Genomic DNA, 15963 nt, shown 5'->3' with positions numbered 1-15963 from the left:
GTACCGTAACACCCTGTATATAGCCTCCACATTGACTCTGTACCGGTAACCCCTGTATATAGCCTCCACATTGACTCTGTACCAGTACCCCCTGTATATAGCCTCCCCATTGACTCTGTACCGTAACACCCTGTATATAGCCTCCACATTGACTCTGTACCGGTACCCCCTGTATATAGCCTCCACATAAACTCTGTACCAGTGCCACCTGTATATAGCCTCCACATTGACCCTGTACCAGTACCCCCTGTATATAGCCTTCACATTGACTCTGTACCGTAACACCCTGTATATAGCCTCCACATTGACTCTGTACCGGTACCCCCCTGTATATAGCCTCCACATTGACTCTGTACCGTAACACCCTGTATATAGCCTCCACATTGACTCTGTACCGTAACACCCTGTATATAGCCTCCACATTGACTCTGTACCGTAACACCCTGTATATAGCCTCCACATTGACTCTGTACCGTAACACCCTGTATATAGCCTCCACATTGACTCTGTACCGGTACCCCCTGTATATAGCCTCCACATTGACTCTGTACCGTAACACCCTGTATATAGCCTCCACATTGACTCTGTACCGTAACACCCTGTATATAGCCTCCACATTGACTCTGTACCGGTACCCCCTGTATATAGCCTCCACATTGACTCTGTACCGTAACACCCTGTATATAGCCTCCACATTGACTCTGTACCGTAACACCCTGTATATAGCCTCCACATTGACTCTGTATCGGTACCCCCTGTATATAGTCTCCCCATTGACTCTGTACCGGTACCCCCTGTATATAGCCTCCACATTGACTCTGTACCAGTACCCCCTGTATATAGCCTCCACATTGACTCAGTACCGGTACCCCCTGTATATAGCCTCCACATTGACTCAGTACCGGTACCCCCTGTATATAGCCTCCACATTGACTCTGTACCGGTACCCCCTGTATATAGCCTCCACATTGACTCAGTACCGGTACCCCCTGTATATAGCCTCCACATTGACTCAGTACCGGTACCCCCTGTATATAGCCTCCACATTGACTCTGTACCAGTATCCCCCTGTATATAGCCTCCACATTGACTCTGTACCGGTACCCCCTGTATATAGCCACCACATTGACTCTGTACCGGTACCCCCTGTATATAGCCTCCACACTGACTCTGTACCGGTACCCCCTGTATATAGCCACCACATTGACTCTGTACCGTAACACCCTGTATATAGCCTCCACATTGACTCTGTACCGTAACACCCTGTATATAGCCTCCACATTGACTCTGTACCGGTAACCCCTGTATATAGCCTCCACATTGACTCTGTACCAGTACCCCCTGTATATAGCCTCCACATTGACTCTGTACCGTAACACCCTGTATATAGCCTCCACATTGACTCTGTACCGGTACCCCCTGTATATAGCCTCCACATAAACTCTGTACCAGTGCCACCTGTATATAGCCTCCACATTGACCCTGTACCAGTACCCCCTGTATATAGCCTCCACATTGACTCTGTACCGTAACACCCTGTATATAGCCTTCACATTGACTCTGTACCGGTACCCCCTGTATATAGCCTCCACATTGACTCTGTACCGTAACACCCTGTATATAGCCTCCACATTGACTCTGTACCGTAACACCCTGTATATAGCCTCCACATTGACTCTGTACCGTAACACCCTGTATATAGCCTCCACATTGACTCTGTACCGTAACACCCTGTATATAGCCTCCACATTGACTCTGTACCGGTACCCCCTGTATATAGCCTCCACATTGACTCTGTACCGTAACACCCTGTATATAGCCTCCACATTGACTCTGTACCGTAACACCCTGTATATAGCCTCCACATTGACTCTGTATCGGTACCCCCTGTATATAGTCTCCCCATTGACTCTGTACCGGTACCCCCTGTATATAGCCTCCACATTGACTCTGTACCAGTACCCCCTGTATATAGCCTCCACATTGACTCAGTACCGGTTCCCCCTGTATATAGCCTCCACATTGACTCAGTACCGGTACCCCCTGTATATAGCCTCCACATTGACTCTGTACCGGTACCCCCTGTATATAGCCTCCACATTGACTCAGTACCGGTACCCCCTGTATATAGCCTCCACATTGACTCAGTACCGGTACCCCCTGTATATAGCCTCCACATTGACTCTGTACCGGTACCCCCTGTATATAGCCTCCACATTGACTCTGTACCGGTACCCCCTGTATATAACCTCGTTATTGTTATGTTATTGTGTTAGTTTTTATTATTTTTTACTTTAGTTTATTTGGTAAATATTTTCTTAACTCTTCTTGAACTGCACTGTTGTTTAAGGGCTTGTCAGTCAGCATTTCTGTATTGTACTGTATTGTCTACTACTTGTTGTATTCGGAGCATGTGACAAATAAAGTTTGATTTGATTTTGACAGTATGTAGTACAGTATGTAGTACAGTATGTAGTACAGTATATATGACAGTATGTAGTACAGTATGTAGTACAGTATATGACAGTATGTAGTACAGTATATGACAGTATGTAGTACAGTATATGACAGTATGTAGTACAGTATATATGACAGTATGTAGTACAGTATATATGACAGTATGTAGTACAGTATATATGACAGTATGTAGTACAGTATATATGACAGTATGTAGTACAGTATATATGACAGTATGTAGTACAGTATGTAGTACAGTATGTAGTACAGTATGTAGTACAGTATATATGACAGTATGTAGTACAGTATGTAGTACAGTATATATGACAGTATGTAGTACAGTATGTAGTACAGTATATGACAGTATGTAGTACAGTATATGACAGTATGTAGTACAGTATATATGACAGTATGTAGTACAGTATATATGACAGTATGTAGTACAGTATATATGACAGTATGTAGTACAGTATATATGACAGTATGTAGTACAGTATATATGACAGTATGTAGTACAGTATGTAGTACAGTATATATGACAGTATGTAGTACAGTATGTAGTACAGTATGTAGTACAGTATGTAGTACAGTATATATGACAGTATGTAGTACAGTATATGACAGTATGTAGTACAGTATGTAGTACAGTATGTAGTACAGTATATATGACAGTATGTAGTACAGTATATATGACAGTATGTAGTACAGTATGTAGTACAGTATGTGGTACAGTATGACAGTATGTGGTACAGTATGTGGTACAGTATGACAGTATGTAGTACAGTATGTAGTACAGGATGACAGTATGTAGTACAGTATGTAGTACAGGATGTAGTACAGTATGACAGTATGTAGTACAGGATGACAGTATGTGGTACAGTATGTGGTACAGTATGACAGTATGTAGTACAGTATGTAGTACAGGATGACAGTATGTAGTACAGTATGTAGTACAGTATGTAGTACAGTATGTAGTACAGTATGACAGTATGTAGTACAGGATGACAGTATGTGGTACAGTATGACAGTATGTGGTACAGTATGTAGTACAGGATGTAGTACAGGATGACAGTATGTAGTACAGGATGACAGTATGTGGTACAGGATGTAGTACAGGATGACAGTATGTAGTACAGTATGTAGTACAGTATGTAGTACAGTATGTAGTACAGGATGACAGTATGTAGTACCGTATGTAGTACAGGATGACAGTATGTAGTACAGTATGTAGTACAGTATGTAGTACAGTATGACAGTATGTAGTACAGTATGTAGTACAGGATGACAGTATGTAGTACCGTATGTAGTACCGTATGTGGTACAATATGTATGACAGTATGTAGTACAGTATGTAGTACAGGATGACAGTATGTAGTACCGTATGTAGTACCGTATGTATGACAGTATGTATGACAGTATGTAGTACAGTATGTAGTACAGTATGTAGTACAGTATGTATGACAGTATGTAGTACAGTATGTAGTACAGTATGTAGTACAGTATGTAGTACAGTATGTAGTACAGTATGACAGTATGTAGTACAGTATGTGGTACAGTATGTGGTACAGTATGTAGTACAGGATGACAGTATGTAGTACAGGATGACAGTATGTAGTACAGTATGTAGTACAGTATGTAGTACAGGATGTAGTACAGGATGTAGTACAGGATGTAGTACAGGATGTAGTACAGTATGTAGTACAGTATGACAGTATGTAGTACAGTATGTAGTACAGTATGACAGTATGTAGTACAGTATGACAGTGTGTAGTACAGTATGTAGTACAGGATGACAGTATGTAGTACAGTATGTAGTACAGTATGTAGTACAGGATGACAGTATGTAGTACCGTATGTAGTACAGGATGACAATATGTAGTACAGTATGTAGTACAGTATGTAGTACAGGATGACAATATGTAGTACAGTATGTAGTACAGTATGTAGTACAGTATGTAGTACAGTATGTAGTACAGTATGTAGTACAGGATGTAGTACAGGATGTATGACAGTATGTAGTACAGGATGTATGACAGTATGTAATACAGTATGTATGACAGTATGTAGTACAGGATGTAGTACAGTATGTAGTACAGGATGACAGTATGTAGTACCGTATGTAGTACAGTATGACAGTATGTAGTACAGTATGTAGTACAGGATGACAGTATGTAGTACCGTATGTAGTACCGTATGTAGTACAGGATGTAGTAGAGGATGACAGTATGTAGTACAGGATGTAGTAGAGGATGACAGTATGTAGTACAGGATGTAGTACAGGATGACAGTATGTAGTACAGGATGACAGTATGTAGTACAGGATGTAGTACAGTATGACAGTATGTAGTACAGGATGTAGTACAGGATGACAGTATGTAGTACAGGATGTAGTACAGTATGTAGTACAGGATGTAGTAGAGGATGTCAGTATGTAGTACAGTATGTAGTACAGGATGACAGTATGTAGTACCGTATGTAGTACAGTATGTAGTACAGGATGACAGTATGTAGTACCGTATGTAGTACAGGATGACAATATGTAGTACAGTATGTAGTACAGTATGTAGTACAGGATGAAAGTATGTAGTACAGGATGTAGTACAGGATGTAGTACAGGATGACAGTATGTAGTTCAGGATGTAGTACAGTATGTAGTACAGGATGTAGTAGAGGATGACAGTATGTAGTACAGTATGTAGTACAGGATGACAGTATGTAGTACCGTATGTAGTACAGTATGTAGTACAGGATGACAGTATGTAGTACAGTATGTAGTACAGTATGTAGTACAGGATGACAGTATGTAGTACCGTATGTAGTACAGGATGACAATATGTAGTACAGTATGTAGTACAGTATGACAGTATGTAGTACAGTATGTAGTTCAGGATGACAGTATGTAGTACCGTATGTAGTACAGTATGTGGTACAGTATGTATGACAGTATGTAGTACAGTATGTGGTACAGGATGTAGTACAGTATGACAGTATGTAGTACAGGATGACAGTATGTAGTACAGGATGTAGTACAGTATGTAGTACAGGATGTAGTAGAGGATGACAGTATGTAGTACAGTATGTAGTACAGGATGACAGTATGTAGTACCGTATGTAGTACAGTATGTAGTACAGGATGACAGTATGTAGTACCGTATGTAGTACAGGATGACAATATGTAGTACAGTATGTAGTACAGTATGTAGTACAGGATGACAGTATGTAGTACAGGATGTATGACAGTATGTAGTACAGTATGTAGTACAGGATGTAGTACAGGATGACAGTATGTAGTACAGGATGTAGTACAGTATGTAGTACAGGATGTAGTAGAGGATGACAGTATGTAGTACAGTATGTAGTACAGGATGACAGTATGTAGTACCGTATGTAGTACAGTATGTAGTACAGGATGACAGTATGTAGTACAGTATGTAGTACAGTATGTAGTACAGGATGACAGTATGTAGTACCGTATGTAGTACAGGATGACAATATGTAGTACAGTATGTAGTACAGTATGACAGTATGTAGTACAGTATGTAGTACAGGATGACAGTATGTAGTACCGTATGTAGTACAGTATGTGGTACAGTATGTATGACAGTATGTAGTACAGTATGTGGTACAGGATGACAGTATGTGGTACAGTATGTAGTACAGTATGTGGTACAGGATGTAGTACAGTATGACAGTATGTAGTACAGTATGTGGTACAGGATGTAGTACAGTATGACAGTATGTAGTACAGGATGACAGTATGTAGTACAGTATGTAGTACAGTATGTGGTACAGGATGTAGTACAGTATGACAGTATGTAGTACAGTATGTGGTACAGGATGTAGTACAGTATGACAGTATGTAGTACAGGATGACAGTATGTAGTACAGTATGTAGTACAGTATGTATGACAGTATGTAGTACAGTATGTAGTACAGTATGACAGTATGTAGTACAGTATGTAGTACAGTATGTAGTACAGTATGTAGTACAGTATGTAGTACAGTATGTAGTACAGTATGTAGTACAGTATGTCATCTGCTGTTTTTCTTCTCTTCCAGTTTTGAAGTAGTTCAGGTTATCCATGAGAAACTTCTGGATATGGTGGGGAAAGCTCAGTGAGTATCTACTGTAACCTGACGTGTATATATATATATATATATATCTGTCAGTTAAGAACAAATTCTTATTTTCAATGACGGCCGGTTAACTGCCTTGTTCAGGGGCAGAACGACAGATTTTTACCTTGTCAGCTCGGGGATTCGATCTAGCAACCTTTCGGTTACTAGTCCAACGCTCTAACCACTAGGCTACCTGCCGCCCCGTATTAACCCTCTACTGTAACCTGACTGTATATTAACCCTCTACTGTAACCTGACTGTATATTAACCCTCTACTGTAACCTGACTGTATATTAACCCTCTACTGTAACCTGACTGTATATTAACCCTCTACTGTAACCTGACTGTATATTAACCCTCCTCTACTGTAACCTGACTGTATATTAACCCTCTACTGTAACCTGACTGTATATTAACCCTCTACTGTAACCTGACTGTATATTAACCCTCTACTGTAACCTGACTGTATATTAACCCTCTACTGTAACCTGACTGTATATTAACCCTCTACTGTAACCTGACTGTATATTAATCCTCCTCTACTGTAACCTGACTGTATATTAACCCGCTACTGTAACCTGACTGTATATTAACCCTCTACTGTAACCTGACTGTATATTAACCCTCTACTGTAACCTGACTGTAAAGTAACCCTCTACTGTAACCTGACTGTATATTAACCCTCTACTCTAACCTGACTGTATATTAACCCTCTACTGTAACCTGACTGTATATTAACCCTCTACTGTAACCTGACTGTATATTAACCCTCTACTGTAACCTGACTGTATATTAACCCTCTACTGTAACCTGACTGTATATTAACCCTCCTCTACTGTAACCTGACTGTATATTAACCCTCCTCTACTGTAACCTGACTGTATATTAACCCTCTACTGTAACCTGACTGTATATTAACCCTCTACTGTAACCTGACTGTATATTAACCTTCTACTGTAACCTGACTGTATATTAACCCTCCTCTACTGTAACCTGACTGTATATTAACCCTCCTCTACTGTAACCTGACTGTATAGTAACCCTCCTCTACTGTAACCTGACTGTATATTAACCCTCTACTGTAACCTGACTGTATATTAACCCTCTACTGTAACCTGGCTGTATATTAACCCTCTACTGTAACCTGACTGTATAGTAACCCTCCTCTACTGTAACCTGACTGTATAGTAACCCTCCTCTACTGTAACCTGACTGTATATTAACCCTCCTCTACTGTAACCTGGCTGTATATTAACCCTCTACTGTAACCTGACTGTATATTAACCCTCTACTGTAACCTGACTGTATATTAACCCTCCTCTACTGTAACCTGACTGTATATTAACCCTCCTCTACTGTAACCTGACTGTGTCATTTTTGGAATGTGGGATACATTTAATACAACATGTGTTTCTCTACAGAGTACCTATTATATTGGTGGGGAATAAGAATGACCTGCACATGGAACGGTATGACACACACACACACACACACACACACACACACACACACACACACACACACACACACACACACACACACACACACACACACAGAAACACTGTGATGTCAGATTGGTGTGCTATTTTTTTGTGTCCCAGGGTGATCAGCTATGAGGAAGGGAAGGCCCTAGCAGACTCCTGGAACGCTGCCTTCATGGAGTCCTCAGCTAAGGAGAACCAGGTGAAGGCATTTAACTTCTCTCAGCTACGGATCCCTTTTACGGGATCACTTTCCAAAACAACCGCTAGAATTGCAGGGCGCCAAATGCAAAAATATTACTAAAAATATTTATAATCATGCAATCACACGTGAAATATACCAAAACACAGTTTAGCTTGTTGTTAATCCACCTATCGTGTCAAATTTTGAAAATATACTGTACAGCGAAAGAAATCCAAGCTTTTGTGAGTGTAGCTTTCAATGCTACAACAAGCTAGCCTTATATTAGCTTGGTTAGCTTGGTCACGAAAGTCAGAAAAGCAATGAAATGAATCGCTTACCTTTGATAATCTTCGGATTTTTCAACTCACGAGACTCCCAGTTACACAACAAATGTTATTTTTGTTCGATAAATATTACTTTTATCACAAAAAAACGCCATTTGGGTTGCGCATTATGCTCAGAAAATCAAAGCCGTGTTCCGTTCGACAAAATCCAAAAAGTATCCGTAATGGTCGTAGAAACATGTCAAAGTTTTGGAAACTTTGGAGTGTTTTTTATCCTAATCTGTAAATTATATGCATATTCTACGATCTGGGCCAGAGAAAATGTCCGTTTTACGTTGGGCACGTTATTTATTTATTTTTATTTTTTTATTCTGACCCCTAGCGCTAAGAAGTTAAAGCCAGGTGGACACTACCCCATCTACAGGCCCCAGATCAGCTCTTAGACACTACCCGACCTACAGTCCCCAGATCAGCTCTTAGACACTACCCCATCTACAGTCCCCAGATCAGCTCTTAGACACTACCCCATCTACAGGCCCCATATCAGCTCTTAGACACTACCCCATCTACAGTCCCCAGATCAGCTCTTAGACACTACCCCATCTACAGACACTACCCCATCTACAGGCCCCAGATCAGCTCTTAGACACTACCCCATCTACAGGCCCCATATCAGCTCTTAGACACTACCCCATCTACAGTCCCCAGATCAGCTCTTAGACACTACCCCATCTACAGACACTACCCCGTCTACAGGCCCCAGATCAGCTCTTAGACACTACCCCATCTACAGTCCCCAGATCAGCTCTTAGACACTACCCCATCTACAGGCCCCAGATCAGCTCTTAGACACTACCCCATCTACAGTCCCCAGATCAGCTCTTAGACACTACCTCATCTACAGGCCCCATATCAGCTCTTAGACACTACCCCATCTACAGGCCCTAGATAAGCTCTTAGACACTACCCCATCTACAGGCCCCAGATCAGCTCTTAGACACTACCCCATCTACAGTCCCCAGATCAGCTCTTAGACACTACCCCATCTACAGGCCCCAGATCAACTCTTAGACACTACCCCATCTACAGGCCCCAGATCAGCTCTTAGACACTACCCCATCTACAGTCCCCAGATCAGCTCTTAGACACTACCCCATCTACAGGCCCCAGATCAGCTCTTAGACACTACCCCATCTACAGTCCCCAGATCAGCTCTTAGACACTACCCCATCTACAGTCCCCAGATCAGCTCTTAGACACTACCCCATCTACAGTCCCCCGATCAGCTCTTCGACATTACCCCATCTACAGGCCCCAGATCAGCTCTTAGACACTACCCCATCTACAGGCCCCAGATCAGCTCTTAGACACTACCCCATCTACAGGCCCCAGATCAGCTCTTAGACACTACCCCATCTACAGGCCCCAGATCAACTCTTAGACACTACCCCATCTACAGGCCCCAGATCAGCTCTTAGACACTACCCCATCTACAGTCCCCAGATCAGCTCTTAGACACTACCCCATCTACAGGCCCCAGATCAGCTCTTAGACACTACCCCATCTACAGTCCCCAGATCAGCTCTTAGACACTACCCCATCTACAGTCCCCAGATCAGCTCTTAGACACTACCCCATCTACAGTCCCCCGATCAGCTCTTCGACACTACCCCATCTACAGGCCCCAGATCAGCTCTTAGACACTACCCCATCTACAGGCCCCAGATCAGCTCTTAGACACTACCCCATCTACAGGCCCCAGATCAGCTCTTAGACACTACCCCATCTACAGGCCCCAGATCAGCTCTTAGACACTAATCGGATCAAACCCAGAGTAAGGTGTAGTGTAAGCACATACCACATTTGTGGTTGATGGCTGTTCCAGTGCACTTACGGAGGAGTCCTGATCCTTTTCAAACATGTTGAATATATTCGCTTCAAATCGGCCATTATCTCTAGGGGTTAGCAGTGCTCAGAGTAGATGCCAGGCATGTCCCACCATCAGCCAATCAGCTACTCAGATCTATAAAGGTTCTCTTCAACTACCTCACAAGTTCATCATTCTCTCTCTCTCTCACACACACACACACACACACACACACACACACACACACACACACACACACACACACACGTACACACGTACACACACACGTACACACGTACACACAAACACACACACACACACGTACACACACACACACACACAAGTCAAAGGAGCTGATTGTGGACTACAAGAAACGGAGGGCCGAGCACGCCCCCATTCACATAGACAGGGTTGTAGGTGGAGCGGTTCGAGAGCTTTGAATTCCTCGGTGTCTACATCACCAAGAACTTAACACGGTCCTCTCACACTCGACAGCACGTCTAGGAGGTTGAAAAGATTTGGCATTGGTCCTCAGACCTCAACCACACTAGTCATAGACTGTTCTCTCTGCTACCACCTGTTCATACCTCCCCAGCTCTTACTGCAAGATCATCAGTCCATTTTGTCCTCTTTTCTGTAACTTTGCGTCCCCAAAATCATCAGTTTATAATAGCAATAAGAAACATCAGGGGGTTGTGATATATGGCCAATATACCACGGCTAAGGGCTGTTCTTATGCATGATGCGACGTGGAGTGACTGAACACAGCCCCTTAGCCGTGGTATATTGGCCATATATCACAAACCCCTGAGGTTCCTTATTGCTATTATAAACTGGTTACCAATGTAATTAGAGCAGTAAAAATAAACGTTTTGTCATACCCGTGGTTATACGATCTGATATACCACGGCTGTCAACCAATCAGCATTCAGGGCTCAAAACCACCCAGTTTATAATATGTATTCAAGTATTAAAATATCTGTTCCGTTTTATTCTATTCTTACTCTATTATACGTTTCCTGTCTCAGACAGTGGTGTTTCGATAGATAACAAAGTAATCTGGTCTAATATATTCTACCGGACTAACTTTATTGTATTTCTCCTGTCTCAGATGGCAGTTGCGTTTTGAAAGATAATAACACCAGTCTTCTATTCCATTCTATTCTGGGTTCTAGTGGATTCTACTCTGACTCTATTCTGTTTCCCTGCCTCAGACGGCGGTCGAGGTGTTCAGGACCATGATCCTGGAGGCGGAGAAGCTGGAAGGCGGCGTCCAACCAGGGAAGTCTTCCTGCACCCTCATGTAGAGCTGCCAACCAATCAAACACAGAATAGGACACTGCACTGGGATATCCCGTTACTTGAAGGCTTCCTGCCAGTTCCAACTACTACTTCTCAACTGTCATCAACTGTCTTCAACTGTTTATTTACCAGTGTTTCTGTTTCTGTATGTCTATTGTTTTCCCATTTGTTATGAAAGGTTGAGTGACTGTTTTCTGTCATACTGTACATTTCCCACAATCCACCTCTCAACTGTTCTGACCTCAGCCCTGATGCAAAACTGAGGCCCCGGCAAGAAATGACCCCTAGTTCCAAGAACAGGCTCTCCAACCCTGTTCCTGGAGAGATACCCTCCTGTAGGTTTACACTCCAGCCCTGTTCCTGGAGAGCTACCCTCCTATAGGTTTTAACTCCAACCCTGTTCCTGGAGAGCTACCCTCCTGTAGGTTTACACTCCAACCCTGTTCCTGGAGAGCTACCCTCCTGTAGGTTTACACTCCAACCCTGTTCCTGGAGAGATACCCTCCTGTAGGTTTACACTCCAACCCTGTTCCTGGAGAGATACCCTCCTGTAGGTTTTAACTCCAACCCTGTTCCCGGAGAGCTACCCTCCAGTAGGTTTTAACTCCAACCCTTTTCCTGGAGAGATACCATCCTGTAGGTTAACTCCAACCCTGTTCCTGGAGAGCTACCCTCCTGTAGGTTAACTCAAACCCTGTTCCTGGAGAGATACCATCCTGTACGTTTTAACTCCAACCCTGTTCCTGGAGAGCTACCCTCCTGTAGGTTTTAACCCAAACCCTGTTCCTGGAGAGCTACCCTCCTGTAGGTTTGAAATCCAACCATGTTCCTGGAGAACTACCATCCTGTAGGTTTTAACTCCAACCCTGTTCCTGATTCCAATAATTAGTTGGTTGATGAGCTGAATCAGGTTAGCTACAACTGGGGTTAGCATTAAAACCTACAGTAGGGTTAGCATTAAAACCTACAGGAGGGTTAGCATTAAAACCTACGGGAGGGTTAGCATTAAAACCTACAGGAGGGTTAGCATTAAAACCTACAGGAGGGTTAGCATTAAAACCTACAGGAGGGTTAGCATTAAAACCTACGGGAGGGTTGGCATTAAAACCTACAGGAGGGTTGGCATTAAAACCTACAGGAGGGTTGGCATTAAAACCTACAGGAGGGTTAGCATTAAAACCTACAGGAGGGTTAGCATTAAAACCTACAGGAGGGTTAGCATTAAAACCTACAGGAGGGTTAGCATTAAAACCTACAGGAGGGTTAGCATTAAAACCTACAGGAGGGTTAGCATTAAAACCTACAGGAGGGTTAGCATTAAAACTTACTGGAGGTAGCTGCTGCACAGGTGTCCATTCTGGCCTCATGGTGGAAGGTGACTTGAGTTCTGAGATATTTTAATATGATTTGTTTTCACATTGAACCTCCTCATATGAGACATGACATGAAGACAAACATGTCCTTGTATTGAAATATATTTTTATTTAATTGTATTTTTGTTTATTTCATCAGTGATTGTTTTCTTACACCGCTTTCTTCCATTGTTATTGTCATTGTCACACCACTGATTCTTACAGGAAATTGTTCAATTAACTTGGTGGAAAATCCCAACTTCCTTAAGTCAAACTTTCACTTCGAGCCCGACTCAATCTGATCCGCATACCTGATGTTTAGACGTTGTTGGTGAAACTGCGTTAGAGCTGTCAAATTCACAAGCGCCTTCCGTCATTACACCTAGCTGTGCGTTTGAACTAGGACGCCTCGCCAGGCTAGCTTCATCCTCGTGTGGGTGCTAGCAAGCTAGGTAGTGCTAGGTATCAACAGCCAATCGAGTAGAGTCCGGAAGCTATAGTGACCTTCGATTGGTCAAGCGTCCAGCGATGTCGCAGAGTATTTGCATAAAGTTCAGCTTTCCACAACTTTGGTCCGGTCCTGTTCATGTCCCTCGCCCATGCTCGCATCACCCAACGGTCCCCCCGTCCACTTTGCCTATCTTCCATTGGAAATGAATGGTTTTCCGTAGTTTCATCGCTCATATCGTCTTCATTGAATGGCCTGTTTATACTAGTGTAACCGATGTGAAATGGCTAGTTAGTTAGCGGTGGTGCGCGCTGGTTCCCCTTGCTCTGCAAGGGCCGCGGCTTTTGTGGAGCGATGGGTAACGATGCTTCGTGGGTGTTGTTGATGTGTGCAGAGGGTCCCTGGTTCGCGCCTGGTTCGGGGCGAGGGGGGCGGACTAAAAGTTGTACTGTTACACTAGGAAGCGGAATCGCACGCTGAAACATTCAGAAGCAATTCACTTTCAATGGAAGGAAAGCAAGAGAAGCGGAGAGGGACCGAGCATGGGGAAGGGAGACGAACAAGGCGGGACTAAAGTTGGGGAAAGATGAACTTTATTCAAATCCTCCACGATATCATGATGTGCGTGACCAATCGAAGCTCACCATAGCTTCCAAACCCCTAATGGGTTGGCTGACAGCGGCTGTTGATACCAGTGGAGGCTGGTGGAAGGAGCTATAGGAGGACAGGCTCATTGGAATGGCTGGAGTGGAATCAATGGAACGGTATCAAACAGATCAGAGATATGGAAACCATGGAAACCATGTTTGACTCCTGATCCATTGATACCACTCCAGCCATTACAATAAGCCTGTCTTGCTGTAGCTCCTCCCACCAGCCTCCACTGGTTGATACCTAGCATTACCTAGCGTGCTTATTAGCACCCACGTGAGCTTGGTGGCTAGGCCAGTGCCACTTGTAATATAAATCCTCTGAAGAGGCTCTGTAAAGCGGACATTGCAATTGGCTGCATGTAGTCGCATTAAGAGAAATCCCAACGCAGCCTTGTTGACAAGTTGGAACACTGGAATGTGAGATGTAAACTACACCTCCATTAGGAGAATAGAAATCCTCATTATTCTGTTTTTAACGATTTTTAATTTAAGCATCATTATTTCTATTATAACCTACACTTTCTCCTTCTGAACTTCTAACGCAAGGGGGGATGGATGTGGCTTCGTGACAATGATCGCAAGAGCAGCTGCTCAACCGATTTGACAGTTCCAACTCAGTTCCACCTCCGATATCTCCAAAACATCAGCTATGCTGGAGTCGTCTGTCGCCTGTTAACGATTGGTCTGATTGAATCTAGGCCTTAGTCTCCCATCGACATCAATGCATGACTAAGTGGAAATTCAACTTAAGTGGAAGTTAGGATTTACTCTTTAGACACGTCTTCTGATGCATTAGAGCTGTTTCTCTGTCTCTAATGCACAGCTCTTTATTTTTCGACCTCACCCCCCCCTCTCTCGTCGTCAGGCGGATGTTATTTCTTCCTAGCTGTTATTGTCATCAGCCCCCCAAAAAACTGACATCCCATTTTCTAATGTTAAAAATGGTGTACAAATGTTTTTTGATTGTAGTCATTAAAGTGTAAAGTTATGATGTATTTCAGGTGTACGTTGTATCATTCCAATAATGACGATTGAAAATCTTTGCTCATATCCAATAATTTTGCAAAATAGATTTAGCCTACCCAGAATTTAAGCTCAAAGCAACAAAAGCGTTTCAAAGTTTATTTTATTTTAAGTCAAATAATTGTTGATAAATGAGAATGTAGATGTGAGGGGTAGGAACCCACTGGGCACATACATCAATTTAATGTTCCTTCCACGTTGGTTCAACCAATGCCGACAACACCGCAGAAAGTCTAGAATGTGTTGCACTTGTCAGTGTCACAACACTTCATGTTGATGTAAGTGTTGGTTTGGAACTGCTTACAGCCCGTCATGTCCATACATCTCTGGAAATGGCTAACTGAGGGAGAAAAGAAATGACTATGTTACTGTTGTCTGTAACCTGTATTATCTACTTTTTATTATTGATTATTCTGACCAGGGCATCTCAGAGTAGTAGTTCTGATCTAGGATCAGGTCTTCATTATCCACAGCTCTGGGCTGATCTAGGATCAGGTCTTCATTATCCACAGCTCTGGGCTGATCTAGGATCAGGTCTTCATTATCCACAGCTCTGGGCTGATCTAGGATCAGGTCTTCATTATCCACAGCTCTGGGCTGATCTAGGATCAGGTCTTCATTATCCACTGCTCTGGGCTGATCTAGGATCAGGTCTTCATTATCCACAGCTCTGGGCTGATCTAGGATCAGGTCTTCATTATCCACAGCTCTGGGCTGATCTAGGATCAGGTCTTCATTATCCACAGCTCTGGGCTGATCTAGGATCAGGTCTTCATTATCCACAGCTCTGAGC

General features: G+C 42.9%; 1 protein-coding gene across 1 annotated transcript in view; it reads left to right on the top strand.

The window, feature by feature from the left end:
• LOC129823543 (GTP-binding protein Rheb-like) overlaps positions 1-15142 on the top strand; it is a 24020-nt gene extending 8878 nt beyond the window's left edge. The window contains exons 5-8 of the mRNA XM_055882345.1: positions 6517-6573; positions 7998-8045; positions 8178-8259; positions 11607-15142. Of these exons, the coding sequence (XP_055738320.1) occupies positions 6517-6573; positions 7998-8045; positions 8178-8259; positions 11607-11699 (280 nt within the window). The 3' untranslated portion in view covers positions 11700-15142. The remainder of the gene's footprint in view (positions 1-6516; positions 6574-7997; positions 8046-8177; positions 8260-11606) is intronic.
• Positions 15143-15963: the final 821 nt, after the last annotated feature.

This window comes from Salvelinus fontinalis, chromosome 26 (assembly GCF_029448725.1).
Source record: "Salvelinus fontinalis isolate EN_2023a chromosome 26, ASM2944872v1, whole genome shotgun sequence".
NCBI classification, from domain to species: Eukaryota; Metazoa; Chordata; class Actinopteri; order Salmoniformes; family Salmonidae; genus Salvelinus; species Salvelinus fontinalis.
This window is presented reverse-complemented; position numbering and strand designations above follow the sequence as displayed.